We start from the raw sequence: 17,415 nt of genomic DNA on the forward strand, positions 1-17,415 counted from the left end.
TGGTCTCTTGTGAAGTGGATTTACAAACTAATTTAAATAACCTGTAATAAATGCTGGTGTAATGAATTGACCTGTTGTTACAAACAGAAAATAATCCATTGTGATTCTCTGTAGCTGGTCTGCACATGTAAAACACTGAGCATGAAAACATTTTCTCTGAACTAATGTGTTACTGCCTCCATGTGGACTGTCCAACTCTTCAACGTAACCGAGTATTTTCTCTTCAATAAATACAAGCTGCTACAGTAGATTTAGTGATTCTGACTCTTATTTAAGAGTCAGAATCACTTGTAACTTGTGTTACAAGTGGGCCTGCAACACTTCCCAGTGCTTCCCAGTATCTGTCAGCCGTTGTAATTCTCCCTCCAGGAAACAAAACGCGGCCCTGAAACCCCCGGCAGCGGCAGCAGCAGCATGTGTGGCGGTTCGGGATCAGTTTCACAGGACAGGAGGGGAAGTTTGACAGCTGCTGACTTTTCTCTGAGAGCCTCTTGTTAAGAGGAGAAACAGCAGCACAACGCCCACTCTGCATGCCGTCAGACTGGTTCGGACACACACACACACAAAAAAAAGCCCATTTGTATGTTTTAATGTAAACACAAATGTAAACATTTGAGGTTAAAACATTTGCGAAAACGTAAAAACGTAGCAAAACTTTGACTCTTTTTGGACTGTTGTGTTAATTTGACCTTTAATTTTTTTTAAGTGTGTTGAATCTGAATGGAAATTCAAAGTGAGCGATAAAATGAGGGTTTGGTGGATTAAAAACCAACGCAGTGTGTTCGAAATGGTCCAGCCCTCAGGTATGTTTCTGAGCAGGAATGTTGTGAGGCATGTGGCGGCAGGAGCAGGCCTCTGCAGCTCTGGGAGTGTTGGGCCTCCAAAGGAAATCATATACTTACTGTCACTGCACTGAGAGAAAAAAAAAAATCCACCTGACCAAGCATGCGTTTCATTTTTGCATAAGAACCTTTCCTTCCTTACTCATTTGCCTGTTTGAACAGATACCGCCTCCTTCATAAGCTCTCTGCTTTCCTGCAATATTCTGACACAGTTAAATACATAAACACCCTGAACTTATGCCGCAGCGTCCACGCCCGTCCCACGCCTCATGTTGGGGATCCACGGCCCCATGCCAGCCATCTGTTGGCATGTTTGGCTGCTTATAAATAGGGCGCCCATTGTGCCACACTCACTGCACACGACTTTAACTCTCATCCCACGGGTGGAGTGAGTCTCCCGTGGATTTTTTTTCTTTCTTTCTTTCTTTCTTTTTTTTTGCTCAACGGTTGGGCAGGATTCTCACGGCGTCAAGTTGGAACAGGTAACCCACCTGTGGGGCCACGCCCTCCGCTCCTGCGCAGGAAATCTGGAGCAGGAAGTTGCTGTCAGCGCCTATCGCTGCTGTTGGAAATCGTAAAATAATGCATTCGCTTGTCTGAAAAGCGAGCCTGCATCTGTTTCTTTTTAAATATTTTACTGTTCTTTTTCGTCGGAAGGATTTCCATACGGTCGATATGCGTTTTTGTGGAGCATGCGCTCTCCTGGCGCTGTTACTTGTGTCATCTTTGGACTCGTCAGGTGAGGGAAAACGCATCTGGCAGCTGGAAATAGTCATTTGTTGCAGACTTGTGTTCGTGTTTAACGTCACATGTTGATGTTTAAGAGGGTTGAAATGTGTAAAACAACATATGCGCTGCAAAACGCCCTTATTGTTTAAGATAAGCCTTCTTTCATGACGCTGAAGTTCGTGTATGATTGAAAGCATGACTAAAGGGCTATTCCAACTAATTTGATAATGTTTGACAGGCTTTAATAACATACTGCAAACAGATCATTTAATTTTTATTCCATATGTTTTTGGAATGCAGTCTGATATTTAGCATCATTGTCTTTATTTCTGAATCTGACCTTCATTCAGATTCTGGAAAGCTAATTTAGGAGTTGGAGACCCCAGTTAGATGACTTAATATTAAAAACTTTAATTTTGGCCTTAAATCATTTTACATTAAGTCTGGCTTTGAAAACTAAACCAGACACAACCTTTACATAATTCATTTTACACAACTGAAAAAGTAAAGATTGTAACTTTTGAAGTTTATGATTATTTTTCTGCCCTGACTTTAGATGGAGTCAATCTTGAAAAAAACTAAACCACCATTCATGTGAAATTCAGACAAAATCATTCCACATCAATGATAGATTATATCAAATCCAGTTTGTGTTTTTAATACCTTTGATAAGGTTTGAAAATACCAACAAATGTAGACATTTGAAGCCAGATGTTACCATAATGTTTCTAAATTAGTAGAAGACCATAGAGAATATAAATAGGCATTTATAAAAGAGTTATTCTATTGATTTTTATGAAATAAAACACTGTTTTATATTCTGTGTGAATACTGTAGAGCTATTTTTGTGAAGGTTGTTGTGTAAAGTGATTTAAGGATAAAGAAAATCAGCTTTTTGAGTTTTTTCTAAACTACAAATCAGATAACTGTGAATTATATAATATGTATTCATTAGTGGATCAAGTCTTTGCTAAATTTGTTAAATGCAATCATTTATTTATTCAAGTTCAAATCAGATCCTAACTTCACCATTGTACCAAGTTCCACCTTTTTGGGTCACTTCCACTGGAGATGAGCTCAGCTTGAATCACCCATTACATTATGACTGGAATAGCAAAGAACATTAATGTATCCTCATTTATGATGGAAATAACTTAAGAACTGAGCTGCCCAGCTCTTATATTAGCTTTCAAAAGCTTTGAGGCGTTAATGGAGCCTCTTTCCTGGAGCCATGACTTCATTCATTAATGATTGACCAACAATCTGCTGAAGTATGATTCTGGTGGGTGTTTTATTACAGCCAGTGTTTGGATTTAAACTCTGCTGTCTTTCTAGAAGCTGCACTTGGCTCTGAGGAGGAGTGTTATGATTATTTTAATGACTTATACATAAAAATGTTCAAATATTTACCACTGCTTACTGCTAAAAGGTCCTGACTCCTGCAGTGCTAACAAAAAGCTGTTTATCCTGTGTAGTATTGTCCTGTTCAGATCAGAACTGCAACAAGACAAAATGTTGCAAAGTGTTTTTGGTTTAGTAATAGGGCGAATATCTTGAAATAAAACAAAACTAAATCACAAGTAACTTTTCAACAAGATATTCTAAGTCGATAACGCTTTAATATTGATACAAGTTTTACTGTCAGATTGTTTCACTTATAACATGGCAAAAATGTCTTGTTATAAGTGGAATAATTCACCAGAGGAACTAGTTATTTTTCATCAATATTAAGGAATTATTGACTTAGAAGAAGCTCATATATTTTGCCAAAAAGTCTTTTTGTAAGATAAAAATGATTAAAAAAATACTTGTTTTTCCAGTGAGGCGATACATTCTCCATTTTCTTTTTCTCTTTTTGTAATGGACAAAATTTCCAGCGAAACTGTAAAATGTCTGGAATGAAAGTTTTGATGTTTGCATGGAAACTCTCTCTTCCATTGGAGGTAAAGTCTTGTTTTTATCCTCCTCTAAAACCACTGCAGCATTTCTGTGAATCACGACTCCAACCGGCCTTCAGTGAACTCTTCAAGTTTTATCTACAAAACTAATGTTTTATAGATAATCTTCTATCTCTGTTCTGTTGCCACATTTCTGGTTCAAGTCAAAAAGATGATGCTGACCGCCAAGCCGGTAGAGGAAACTTCACCAGTCTTGAAATCTAGATAAATGCCTCTAGGTTGTGGAAGAACAAGCGATTGCTGTGCAGCCAATAAGTTTTTGTGCGTGACGCAATGCAATCATGTCAACACAAAGCCGACTGAAGAGGAATGTTACTTACTTTGCGTGGAATATGGGCCACAAAAAACAGGCCAGATGGATGCTTAACAGTCTTCTTGGTGCAAAACTATAGATGTAGGTTTCCAAATAGAAATGAATTATTTTGTTTACTATGACTCATTAATTCGCTCTGGTTTATCGTTTCTGTCGGTTGGATAGGTGTGCCTGGCAACAGTGTTTGCTCATGTGTCACCAGCAACCTCTCTTTGCCAACTCTACCAGCAATAAGGTGAAGCAGTCATTTCCTGGATGACTATCAGTTTCTCATGTCGCTGAGTCTGAATCTTCGTCAGCTCCTTTGAGCCTCAGGAAATGGTTTTTAACCAACAAATGATGGTTTCCCCCTCTGAGTTAGTGGCTGGTGTTTGCATTAAGGGGAGGTGATTAAGAATGTTGTTTTTGAGTGATTGCAAGATGGTGCAGGAGATTAAAAAAATGGTCCGGAGTGATGCGGTAGGCCTATATCACAAGAACATATTTTGCTGCGAACTGTCCCAGAAGTTATTGTGATAAACGATAATATTGCTGTGGAATGATTTAAATACAAAGATCAAACATAAAAACTGTGTAAAATTTAAGAATCTGGTCGTCACTTGATATAAATATGAGAAATAATTACTGCTATTATCAGTGTTGTTGTTTCTAATTAAAGCTGCAGTATGTAGCCTTTTTTACATATTTGTTACCATGTTGTGACAATATGTTATGAGACAGATAATCTGTGAAAAGATCAATCTTCTCCCTGTTTAAAAAAAATGCACCAACCAATCAGAGCCAGGAAGAGGACGGACTTAGCGCTGTCAATCAACATCCTGTACCTCTATTTTCTGTACTATTATCTTTTTAAATACTGCATCCTTGAGTCACTAAATCCACTCTTACCGTTATAATAGTTGTCTAATTGTCTATAATTTTGAAACATTGAGTTTCACAAGATCAAGCCTAAGTCAAGGTTGATGTGAGTTTATCTTTCTGACTCAGAGATCCAAACAGGAAAGTCAGTCGAGCGTAATCACTGTCTCTAAAAACAAATGTCTAAATGCATGATTGTGAATAGAAAAGAAATGAGACACGGAATAAAATTATCTGAAGTTAATGGGTTATGGTTTAAAATGTTTACTATTTGGGTTGTAACTTGATATATTGCAAAATACAAACAATTAATTGATTGATGTACGGCTCACTGGCCTATCGGGTAACTCTACCAAACAGGAAATACATCTTCAGTCTGTTTCTAATCGCTCTGTTGTGAACTGCAGCATCTAACATGCTTGCTGATGCTTGTGGAGCGATTTGGTCTTTATTATTGCTTTTAGCATCGTGTTTTCAGATTTTGTGGTTGTTTATTTATATATGTTTCCAATCAGTTTCTGCAATGTTTTCCTCAGAGTCCCTTCAAACTACGGTGAAGCCAAATAAAGGTTCAGATGTCATTGTTTCCAGCCTGCAGCCTGATTGCACCGTCTGCACCATCAGTGGCGTTAACGGCAATCAGACTTCCTGCCAACTTTCTCTTAAATTAGAGCCTGAAGAGGAGGTGAAGCTGCTGTTTCAATGCCCCCAACCTGTCGAACAGTCGTACAATGTGACAATAATCAGTTTAATTGGTAAGTTTAAGCACAATTTAATCCCAGAGTACATTCATTCATGTCTTCTTTTGGTTTTGATTTCAGTCTTAAATTATGTCCTTTTTAATACTTTAAGAAGAGGTTTGTGCAGAAATAGATTTGTGCAAGTTTTTTGATTATTGCTGGATTAAAGCTTACGCAAATAATAAAAAAGAAAACTCAAGACGAAATGTTGTAAAATTTAGTGAACAGGGAGAGGAGATTATAATGTTATCACTGCTTGTGTAAAAGTGAGAAACAATTGTGAACTTTATTAAAAAGCATACCAGGAATGTTTTTATGTTGAGATAAATTCCCCTTTTATTGCAGGATTTTTCTATTCAAATAATCATCAACTAATTTAGTGACTGATTAATCAGTAACTGGATTTTAAAGATTCTTAAAACTTGAACATTTAGAGAAAAACATCATTCAGGACCGTAATTCAATTTAAGATAAAAACACATTTTGTTGTGAATACATTTTAGTCAAAACTCCTCAAGTGGCAAAGGCTAGCTTCACATGGTTCAGATTTATGAAAGGAATGCTACGGTATCAAGAAAATAAGTTTATATTATTACTTTAAAAATGAATTCAATTATTTGCATCTTTTAACGCATTTTTAATATTGTATTAAAATTCTGAAGCAGTTAAATGAAAAATCTACAGAATATGCTACTTCTTCATTTGATTGATCATCAGAACAATCCACTATTAAAATAAGTGTTGCTATTCTAGCACCACAATTTCACAAGTTTACGAGTTTAACCAGTTTCGCCTTTTTCTAAAACGCTTTACAGAATGCACAAAAGATGCTTGCAAACCACCGACGGTAGAAGTTCAGTCGTCCCTCCTGCCGACGTTCTCCAGAACCTTCAGCTGGAAGCTGAAAGCGCCAGAAAAGACCCTCGTGAGTCTGAAGGTCATCGGCAACGGACTGAGTAGGACTCCACACCCCTGCAATGATGGACGGCAGTATTCAGTGCTCACATCTGAAACCAGCAAAGAAGTCCCGACTCAATACTGTGAGGGTGGCAGCGAGACACAACTGGACCTGTCCGATCAGGGCGTTGTGTCCCTGGAAGCCAAACCAAACACACAGGTGGAGTCTGTCCTGTTTCAAGCCTTCGCGGCACCAATGAGTAAGAATTGTTCCAGCTCTTTACCGCAGATATTTCAGTGAAATGTTGATTCAATAGTTGATCTTAGGGGAAAATAGTTTCGGTATACCGTTATGTCCCATTGCCTTATGGACCTATGGATCCCTTGCAGCGTGACGTCACACTTGTAAGATCCTGCCCTCAACTCCCGTCTCCAAAAGCTGCTGGCCGACGATGACTACCATTAGTTCTAGCTATCAAATTATCAATGTAGCATTCTAAATCTTAAATGTACACCTGATATTTAAATGAAAGAGGGAGTCAGTGCCTAGCTATTAATTGTCAACACTAGGACAACTATATAAAAAGTCAAAGAAAAAAAATAACGGTGGAGAGGGAAGCAGATCAGCCATGCTAGCTTGACTATGACAACCACAACATGTAGATGTGATGTGGAATTCTGTGTCTTGGTTCAGTTACAAAAAGAAAAAATAAGTGACCAAGGATGGCATGTTACCAGTGCCAGTATTACCAGTTTGTTTTGAGGATACACATTGAGAACAATAGTAGACCTATCTTATACAAATTGAGATTTTTCAGTGTCAAACTTTAAATAGTGCTATGCTGAACATAATTTGGTTATAGGAAAATGTTATCACTGTACTCTATGATTAGCATGTGGCTAACTTGTTTTGCTGGTGATTACTGTGGCTCTATACTGAGCCGTCAGCATTCACAGGATTTATTTTTCTCACATTAAATAATATCATCGGTGACAGTTTGAAAGAAAAACTGAATATTTCACATAATCAAGATTACAACCACTTACATTTAAAGGCTCTACTGCAGTGCAAAAGCACAAAATCTGTTTTTTGGTCTAGTTTCTAGTGCAAATATCTTTGCAAACTTGAAAGACATTTTTAAAATAAATATTAAAGAATGATTTACTTTAAACAAGCTGCTATATTTTGCTGAAAAGCTGCTTTTAAGTTAGTGTGTCTTATTTCAACTGCACTAAGATATTTTCAATAAAAACTGGACCAATAATACTAGTTAAGATTTTGTGTTTTTACAGTGTAGGGTGAATGAAACAGTAGAAAATGGTCTAAAGCATCCAGAGTCTATTTTATGCAGAGCTTACAAAGTCATTAGCATTAATTAACTACTTTTTATTTGTCTTGAATCTCTTTACAAGAGCGAGTGATGACCGTCACTATTGGTCCTGCTTCCACTGTGGTTCTGACCCGGGATCCTGGGAAGGACGAGTGTGAAGTGTGTGTCAGCGGCGGCGCCAGTCCTGACTGCCACGCAACAGAAAAGACTCTAAAAAGTGCAGAAAAACTTCCTTTGGAGTTCAGATGCCTGAAGCCTGAAGATGTGTTCACCATGAAGATGACAACAAAAATTGGTAAGAATTTACTTCCTCTAAATCACAGGTGTCAAACTTCAGGCCTGCGGGCCAAATCTGGCCCACCGGATCTTCTGATGTGGCCCTCTAGATTCTAGACTAACCACTGTGTTTAAATATAATGTAATCAACCAAATCAATGCAGTTTTTATCTGTTTATTACCAACTTATATCAGTTTCATTATGGGAATTCATGCAAAATCAATAAATCCCCACATTTTTTCACTAACAGTTTATAGGAGAGTTTTTTTAAAAATTGTCAAAAACTTTCTAAACAGCTGAAAGTTTTTTTAAACTTTCTAAACAGCTTTCAAATTTTATATGTAATTATATAACATTTATATGGTTATAAATGTTTTAATTAAAACATTATAATGTTGATTAGAATGTTATAATCAACATCAGAACAAATATTTCCACAAACATTTTGATTTTCATTGAAAAAAAATCACAAAAACAATCGTGAAATTCCGGAGGGACTGAAAAGATGTTCAGCATTATTTAATTTTAATGATTTGTTAATGTTTTAACAGGTTTTGTCAATACATTCTGGCACCACCGGCCCTTTAGGAACTTAATTCGGCCCAAAACAAAAATGAGTTTGACACCTATGCTCTAGTGTAGACCTTTATGAAACTCAGTTTGGCTCAGTTGTGTTGATCTTTTTTCTGTTTTGTCTCAGAATGCACCCAGACTTCCTGCACTCCGGCTTCGGCTGAAGTGGATCTGGATCTCTTCAAGGGCTTCAAAAAAACCCTGACGTGGGACGTTACTGTCCCAGACAGAACTGTTTTAACGTTAGAGTTTCCTGGACTGAAGGAAAAATCTGCATCAGAGGATTGTGAGGATGGTATTCAATACACGGTCACAACCATGAGGACGGACGGACAGATGAGAACCAACAGTTATTGCAAACACGGCCCAGTTTCTCAACTGGACCTGTTTGGAAACATGGCTGTGACGGTGGAAGTGTCCAAAGAAGGAGAACCGGACCAGACCGTGTTCAATACAACAGCAGCACCGAGACGTGAGACAATAATTCAACAACGTTTAATAAAGGAACCTATAACGGAGAACCAGGAGTATTAGGAAATAATAAAATTACTAGAATTTAGTCATGATATTACGAGAATACAGTTAAAATAATGGGAATAAAAAAGAAATAATATGAGATTAAATTCATAATACTCTGAGAATAGTCATAATATTGACTTTATTCTCATAATATTATGACTTTGTTCTGGTATTACTTTGATATTATTCTCATATTGTAATTTTATTTGCATTCTTTGATTTTATTCTCAAATTTTTTCACTTTGTTCTCATAATATTACAACTCATGTTACAACTTTATTCTCAAATAATTCTCCATATTTAACTCTCATAATATTTCAACATTATTCTCGTAATATTGTAATTTCATTCTCGATTATTTTGACTTTATACTTGCTTTAGATAGACGATCTAATACGGTAGTGTATTAATTAACTTTATTAATACCGTTGGTATTTATATTTTCCAGTAATTTTGTCTTTATTCTTGTAATATTATGGATTTATTCTCACATTATGATTTTATTATCCAATTATTTTAACTTTATTCTTGTAAAATTTTTCTTGTATGTCCCTGATCTCTTTCGTAGTAACCAGAAATGTGATTTTGAAAGAAATCAACATTTGCCATTCTACATGTTTTAACTGATTCTTCGTGTCTCTGTTTTTCAGGTGGAAGATCCACGGTTGTGAATTCTGACCCTAACATGAGCCTCATCATCACCAAGGTGGACAAAGAGGCCGACTGTCAGGTCTGCGTAACAGAGGCGTCCAAACAGACCTGCACATCTGAAACGCTGAAAAGGCTGAAAAATCCTCGCAATGCTTCGGTGGAATTTATGTGTCTTCAACCGCAAAAAGTTTACACAGTGGAAATAAACAGAGAAATTGGTATGAAAATGAAAGTCTTCATCAGTAGAGTAGCCACATATGACATATTTTAACTATCTGAGAGCCTGAATTTTGGGTTTTTCTCAAGTTAAAGCAGCAGACGTCATAATGAACCATTGTAATTACGGTTTTGTTTATATTTTAAGTTGTGGAGCCACTCCTGTGTTTGCTGCTGATTATTAAATACGATTTCCAGGACTTTAAGATAATTGCTGCCTGTTTTACCTGTTAAATCTCCTAACATCTCCATTCTCATATGAACATATCCAGTTTATTTACTTCAGGTGTTATATCTTATTTACGCTGCACACTAGGAGACATGGGGAAGAATTGTTCTTTTGCATTTCTTCGCAATAACCTATTTCGTCTACAGTTACAGATGTCCACTGAAAATTTCGAATATCATCAGTAAAAACGTGTGAATATGTTAACTCTTTGGTGCAAAAACTTGATTTATTTACTGCATGTTTGAGTTTGTTTGAGGAACGTTGAGATAGAACTGCACATCTTTATTCCCTTTATTAACCATTCAGACAAGAAGACACAGTAAAAGCAGTCGGATGACGTGATAATAACTCAGAGTTTGAATAGTTTGGATGTTTTTTATTTTGTTTCTTTCCTTCTTACGGAAAGTTTCTGTTTATATTTTGAAAGGGATGAAAGAGATGGGAGGAGATGGCAACATGTTGCGAGGGAAAGCTAAAGTTTTGCGAGGTGACGCATAAGAAACATTTTTCCCTGTGTCCTCTAGGAGGCGCCGTACTTATTCACTCCTGTTCTGAAAAAATAAAACGACAAAATAAATCCATATTCTGTTTCTCTGCTTTGTCGTCAGACTGCACAAAGACTTCCTGCTCAGGCAACGCCGTCCACGTCAACAACGAGTTTTTTTCTAACTACAACCGGACCTTCACCTGGGACATAAAGGTTCAACCCACTCAGACTTTCCACCTGGACTTTCCAGGAAGTGGACTGCGACAGATTCCCAACGAGGGGACGTGTCCAGATGGCCACACGTACTCCGTCATCCTCTACCTCCACCGCGCTTCCCCAGCAACCATCGGCACTTTCTGCAAAGGCGGCACGGTGACATCAATACTGGGTCAGTACAAGGGCCGTGTGATGCTGACGGTGCCGTCGGATGTGACCCTGGACCCTATGGACTTCCAACTTAAAATTGGACCTCAGTCGGAAGGTAAGACTCTTACAAAGTGGCTTGTTTAATAATATTGCATAAAAGCACAGCTGTATTCCAAACAAATATTGTTTTATCAAATAAAATCCAATTTATTTGTATAAAAGTGGATTTTTGCTGTTGCTGTAGCCTTTGGTGCTGGATGTGATGAACTGGGTCAGGTTGTTCTGGAAAATGTAATGATGCTTTCTTGGCTGAGAATTGTAAGTTAAGGCTTTCCGATTTTGGTGAGAAGGTAAATATATGATGTAAATTTAATCATTACACTGAAAATGATTTTTTTGGTGTAGTTTCTAGTCCCTAATAGTTTTTAAACTAAATTGCAAGTAACTTTTGAGCAACATATAGGAGCTTGTTTTAAGTCACTTGACAAACTCCAGGCCCGGGGGCCAAATCTGGCCCGCTGTAGCTTTTTTATGTGGCCCTCTAGACGCCAAATTATGTCAGTAAGTTTTTTTTTTCATAAATTTTTCTGATTTTACTGAGATTTTCTCTCAAAATTGGCCAAAAACATTGAATTTAGGTGATGGCTGCCTCAGCCTTACTTTTAAGTCAAGTTATAGTCTGTGATCGACACGGCAATTAATAAAAAGTCACATTTAATATTATACATTAGTTGTATGTGATGCTGGTCTCATCTACTTCAGTAAACCTCTCTGAACGTTCACAGTTAACAATAGTCACTCCATTGTGACCAACTCGGCAACTTTCTTGCTATATGTAGCAACATTTTAGACAGAAAATTGGTATTGGGTAAAATCTGTTTCGGCTTTTTGAAGATTGGCAATTGGTCAGTGACCTGCAGTCGGTGCACCTCTACTTTAAATGGTTCCCAACTCAACTCTTCATGTTTGTGTCTCCCCAGCGACGGCCATAGTGAAGGTCAATCTGCCCCGCGGCACATCAGACACTGAGTTCATCACACCCAACTATCCCAAAGATTTCCCAGATGAGAAGCAGATCCTGTGGGAGTTCAGCATTCCCGGCATGCACAACTACTCGGTTAAGTTCAGTGAACACTCGGCCCCAGAGTGTCTGAACGAAGGCGACGTGGTGGTGGTGGAGTATCAGCAGGAGGGCAAGAAGCCGACCAGAACGGCTCTGACGGATCCGCAGCCTCAGCACCAGCAGGGCGCGTTTAATTTGACACTGAAGAACTGCAAAACGAACCAAACGCTGCCGGGACTCAGCCTGCGCTACTCGGTCTCTGTGATGAGGAGCGGCCATCCAGGTGAGATCTGGGAGCAGTCTGACGTGGAGCATCATGTTTGGGCGAGTTTAAAATCTAACTTTGTGTTTTTGTGTTTTTGTGTTTTCTTCTAGTTCTCTGTACGGTGGATTTAACCAAAGGGGAAGCAGTGTCAGTGCAGATTGAGAAGGTGGGCGCCGATCCTCTCTGTGAGATGAAAAAGGACTCTGTGGAGAAAAAGACGATAAATGTGGCAAAAGGAGAAACAGCCAAACTCTCCTTCCTCGACTGTCCAAGTGAGGACCTTCGCCTGACTGCAAGCAAACTTATTGGTAAGAAAAATAATCAATTTCTAAAGTTTAGAAAGAGTTTTTTGCTTTTGGTCACCAGTGAATATTAGCAATATAAATAAAATAAATATTTTTTAAAAAGTACTAGTTTCCTCTCAAAAAGGAAATAATGAAGTTTTCTTCCATTCTTTACCTTTCCTCTCTCACCGGTGTTGAAGAAAAAAGGAAATAATGACCTTGTCGTTATTAAAAGTGTATAAATAATTGGAGATTTAAGGATGCGAACAATTTAAGTTATCTGGACGATGAATGTGAGGAAATCAGAGGATTTTGTATTTTCTGGCTGTTTTTATTCAGACAAATTATGTAAAATTGCATGACATTGAGCATGACTATTTGTTTTGGTATTATTTTTTCTCTATTTTTACTTTTTGCAATACTTTTTTCCTATGTTAGAAGTGGAGCTAGCACTTTTTCATCAATATTAAAGAATTATTGATTTAAAACAAGCTGAATTTGTCTTTGCACTAGAAATTAGACCAGAAATACTCGATAAGATTTTGTGTTTTTGCAGTGCGATACTTAAAATTAACAGAAATAAATGCTTTAAGTAGGTAATTTGGTGTGCAGTGATGTGTTTTAAATAAGACTTTACTGTTTAAGAAAGGGGTAGATTAAAACAATGTCCATCTCTCTGGATATTTGCTGGAAGTTTTTCTCTTGAACAGATTTTCTTGCTTCTCTTCGCAGCCTGTGCAAATGCATCGTTGTGCACGCCGACGCCCCTCTCTATTCCCACGTTGGATTCCTGCCTGCCGATGCCCCTCCACAGCTTTTCATGGCTCTTCACTATCCCACATGAAGCCACCCTGGACCTGGTGTCTCCCACAGGGAGCCTCCGGCAGTCTCTGCCTGGGCAGGAGTGCGATCCGTCGTCTGTGCTGCGCGTCGACGAAAACGACGGCTCTTTTATCGGAGACTTCTGCTCCGACGGTGTGATCCAGAAACTCCAAGTTCACTCCAACATCTCCATCACAGTTACGCCGCGAGACCTTAGGAGGTCTGAGGAGCCTTTGCTCAATGTCAGCGTCAGTCCGGAGATCAAAGGTGAAATAATTTATGCTCTAAAGCTGCTGGGAATGAAATGTCTGTAATTATGTTGATCCTACCTTGGAAACATCTTTACAGGAGATGTACATGAATTGTTCTCCTGTTAAAAACCTTAATTTTTGTTTTGTTTTTATGACAGTTCACGTTGAGAAAAATCCAGCTTTCCATTATTTCAATAGAGGAAATAAACTACCGTGGCATATTAAGACTGGAAAAGAAGGAGGAATAAATTTCTGCCAAAAAAAGCTCAAATTTTGAGATTAATCTCTGAAATTTTCTGGAATAACATTTGGGAATTTGTGAGCTTGAAAGACAAAAATATGCTAGAAATTTAATCTCTTGAAAGAATTTGGAAATGTTTGAGTTTGGAAAGTGGAAAATGGTCAACTTTAAAAGTCAGAAAATTGATAAAAGTCAAATTTTTAGCTTTCCAAATTTGTAAAAGTCCTATTTTTTTTCTAGGAAATGTCATTTGGAAAAAGGAAAATTGCCATTTTATGACCATCAGAATTTTATAAAAAATTAATTTTTGTCTTTCCAACTTCCAATTTTTTATTTAATTTTCAAAAACATAAAAGTTAAATGTTCAGCTTTCCAAACTTAGAAAATATTTTTTTTCTATGAAGTTGTTGCAAATTTTTGACTTTGCTTTGGAGTTGAGAATTCTTTTTTCTGAAATCAAAGTTTCTGAGCTTTCTGTTTTTTTATGTCATTTTTTTCTATCCACAACGGTCCTAATGCATTGTCATAATAAACCTACTTAAGGAGGAATTTAAAAAAAACTAAATTAGTGTTAGGTCAATTGTTGGTACCATTTCAACCATACGGAACAACATAAAAGTACTTAGACAATATTAAAAAGATAACGAGTACTCATTTTTTACACTAACACATGATGTTGAGCTGTCTTTACAACTTGCATGAATTAGTTGAAGCTGCAGGAATGTAGATTGTTTGGAGTCACTATCATTTGCTGTTTTTCAACACCTGAACGAAACAAATTACAACTTGTTTGCTGGCTGCTTCTCGTGTTCTGGCCAAACCAAAACGGGATGGAAGATGTGGTTTTAATTCATAAGCAAAACAGCCATAATTATTTCCAGTTCTTCTTACGTTCATATCTAAGAAATAAATTATAAAATGGTGATTTTATCTTTAAATTCTCTTTTTGATTTATTTTTTATTTCTTGGCAGTTTGAATCTTATTAGTAATGAAATAAAGGGATTTGTAATTTAGGAAAATATATGTTAGAATCTGTAAAAACATAGTTTTTATTTTTCCGTTCCCTCCAACATCCACACGGGGGCAGTATTGTCTGTTGTTTTTTTTTTTTAAGAGAAGCTCATTCTGCATGATTTCCATTTCTTCTTCAGAAGACATCATCTACAGGATCAGCCCTAATTTGATGTCTCCCACCATACTGGCCACCCCAAACTGGCCTAATGGAATGAAGGCCCATTCCTCTGTCTCCTGGATCGTGGACCTTCCCTGGATGACCCACGCGCTCGTCAAGGTTGACATCAGTGGACTCGAATGCAAACACGGCCACGCCAGGATCAATATGAAGCACCAGGAAGAAGGGAACGATCTCCTGGACATCGGCGAGAGCGAAAAGACGAGTACAACAAACATGACGGCCCGTCAGAGCTTCTACCTGAACTTGACCAACTGCCAGCCAGAGGGGAGCGACCAGTTTAATGTCAAAGCCACGATTAATCTTGAGAGAAAGACCAGTAAGGAATAATTCTGGTGATTGGTGTCAGACAGTTCAAAAACACATTCAATATGTTTTTGTTTTTTCTCCACAGATTTGTTACCCATCCTTCTTGGTTTAGTCGGGGCTGTCCTGCTTCTGCTCCTGATACTGACTGTTGTATGTATAGTTGTAAGGTAAGCAGCATGTCTTTGTCTGGTGAGACATTTTTATTAGTGTTTGAAGGGGGAGTAAAATTCAGGAACTTTGCTTTTGGCTTTTGATCAATAACTTCAACTCTTCTGCTTGCTTATGCCAATCCTGGTGTCAATATACACATGAATACGGTGAATGCAAATTAGAACATCATCAGCATTCTTGTTGGTTGTGCAGGAGGCTCTACTTCGGCTTTTCAAAGATGAATGGTTGCATAATTGTGCAGTCATTTTAAACTGTAACTGTAAGCGTTGAGTTGGGGTTTTTAAAGTGACAGGATGCTCTAAAGCAGCTCGATCTGAAAGGAGGTTGAACAAGGCAGAACTAAAATCTCATTTTCTAAGAATGATTTCATGCAAAAGAGGTAATAAATGTGTTTTGGATGGCCCATAGACGTATCCGAACCTTGTTCAGGGAAGCATAATAAATCATCTGTAAAGATGATAGTGTTATATTTCATTTTTCTCTTCATCTTTTTCTGCAGGAAAAAGAAATCAAAAATGGCCAGCCAAGCCTCCATCTACATGGGGAAGGGAAACATCTTCCGTCCAAACGACAGGCACTTTGTCAAAACCCGGGCTGACAACGACTCCCACGTCTACGACTACATAGACGACTCCATGGTCTACGGCCACCTGCTCACCGACAGCGAGATTACCTCAAACGGGGTGCAGGTGGACTCCTATCAGACCTTCACAGGCCCCTCTGACAGGACGCTGCCGGTTATCAAGGAACCCGACCCAGAGCCGGAGAAGGGGCAGTACCAGTCCTTCCTGAGCCCTTCTGACACTTTCATGCCGCCCCGTCCGCGCACTCCCATCGAGCGGCAGGACAGCCTGGGCTTCCAGGACCGCCGGATGCTGGATAACGAACTCTACACGTTCAAAAGCACCGGAGACATGAACACGATCCGTCTGTCCGGGGTCGATATGGAGCCGCAGCCGCCAATAATGGAGGAGAGCTTGTAGCGTGAAAGGACTCCATGTTAGGAATCTTAATGACCTTTGACCTATCTGAAGGGCTCTTAGGTTTGAAGAGCCTCGTTTCTGCGGGAGTAGTTTTGGGAATCGGACGCACTCTTTCTCTGAGTTGAGCAAGACGGTTAAAGCTGCGGACTTGGAAGCTAAAACCTAAAATCTGTGACTTCTTGGACTGTTTTTATTTTGTGATTATTTTGAAGAAAAACAGCAAAAATTATTTCAGGAACTTTTTAAATATTTTTCTACTTATTTTAGTTTTGCCTCTGACTTCTTTTATTTTTACATAGTGTGAATTTTAAAAAATAAGGGAGACAAACAAATGTACCATTACTGAGGTGATCCAAAATTAAAATAAAAACTATAGAATACTTAGAAGAATGTCAGAACATTACTTTATTACAATATTATGTATTTTGCAGGAATATCTCTCCATACTTTTTGTTGCCCCTTTTGAGGCACAATTTCTAGTTTTAATAAAACTACTTAATTTTTATTTTTTGGGTCTGTTTTTTATTTCAGATTATTAAAACCACTCATCAGTTTGATGTTTTGTTCTTTTTTTGTTGTTGTAAGAACTAGGGATGTTTGAGCTTCAGTGCCAATAAATTTGTAATATATTGAAACACCTCAACCTGACGCCATGGTTTGTTTGTTTTTTAAATAAAATACAGAAAATACTGTATTTTCTGCATTGGACTATAAGGTGCAGTGTTAATGAATGGTCTCTTTGAAGAAATAGTGGATATCCTGTCTCTCCTCACATTATATAAATATACTTTATCAACTGAACTTATGAGAACAGATTTTTATTGCTCATTTAATTTAACCTCCAGTT

The 17,415-nt window shown here is 37.9% G+C and overlaps 1 protein-coding gene across 2 annotated transcripts; it reads left to right on the forward strand.

The window, feature by feature from the left end:
- Positions 1-1,359: 1,359 nt before the first annotated feature.
- cdcp1b (CUB domain containing protein 1b) lies at positions 1,360-17,211 on the forward strand. 2 transcript variants are annotated; one of them, XM_055023710.1, is made up of 14 exons: positions 1,360-1,581; positions 5,237-5,455; positions 6,256-6,597; positions 7,751-7,963; positions 8,646-8,990; positions 9,688-9,906; positions 10,561-10,620; positions 10,742-11,101; positions 11,967-12,332; positions 12,425-12,622; positions 13,331-13,687; positions 15,065-15,424; positions 15,500-15,581; positions 16,085-17,211. In XM_055023710.1, exons 1-14 carry the CDS (start codon positions 1,518-1,520, stop codon positions 16,566-16,568), a joined length of 3,669 nt encoding a protein of 1,222 aa, XP_054879685.1. In that variant the 5' UTR covers positions 1,360-1,517; the 3' UTR covers positions 16,569-17,211. The 2 variants fall into 2 exon arrangements, with proteins under 2 accessions (XP_054879685.1, XP_054879686.1); XM_055023711.1 differs by lacking the exon at positions 10,561-10,620.
- The last annotated feature ends 204 nt before the right edge of the window (positions 17,212-17,415 follow it).

Source organism: Poeciliopsis prolifica, unplaced genomic scaffold, assembly GCF_027474105.1.
Source record: "Poeciliopsis prolifica strain line A6 unplaced genomic scaffold, Auburn_PproV2 SCAFFOLD105, whole genome shotgun sequence".
Taxonomy (NCBI): Eukaryota; Metazoa; Chordata; class Actinopteri; order Cyprinodontiformes; family Poeciliidae; genus Poeciliopsis; species Poeciliopsis prolifica.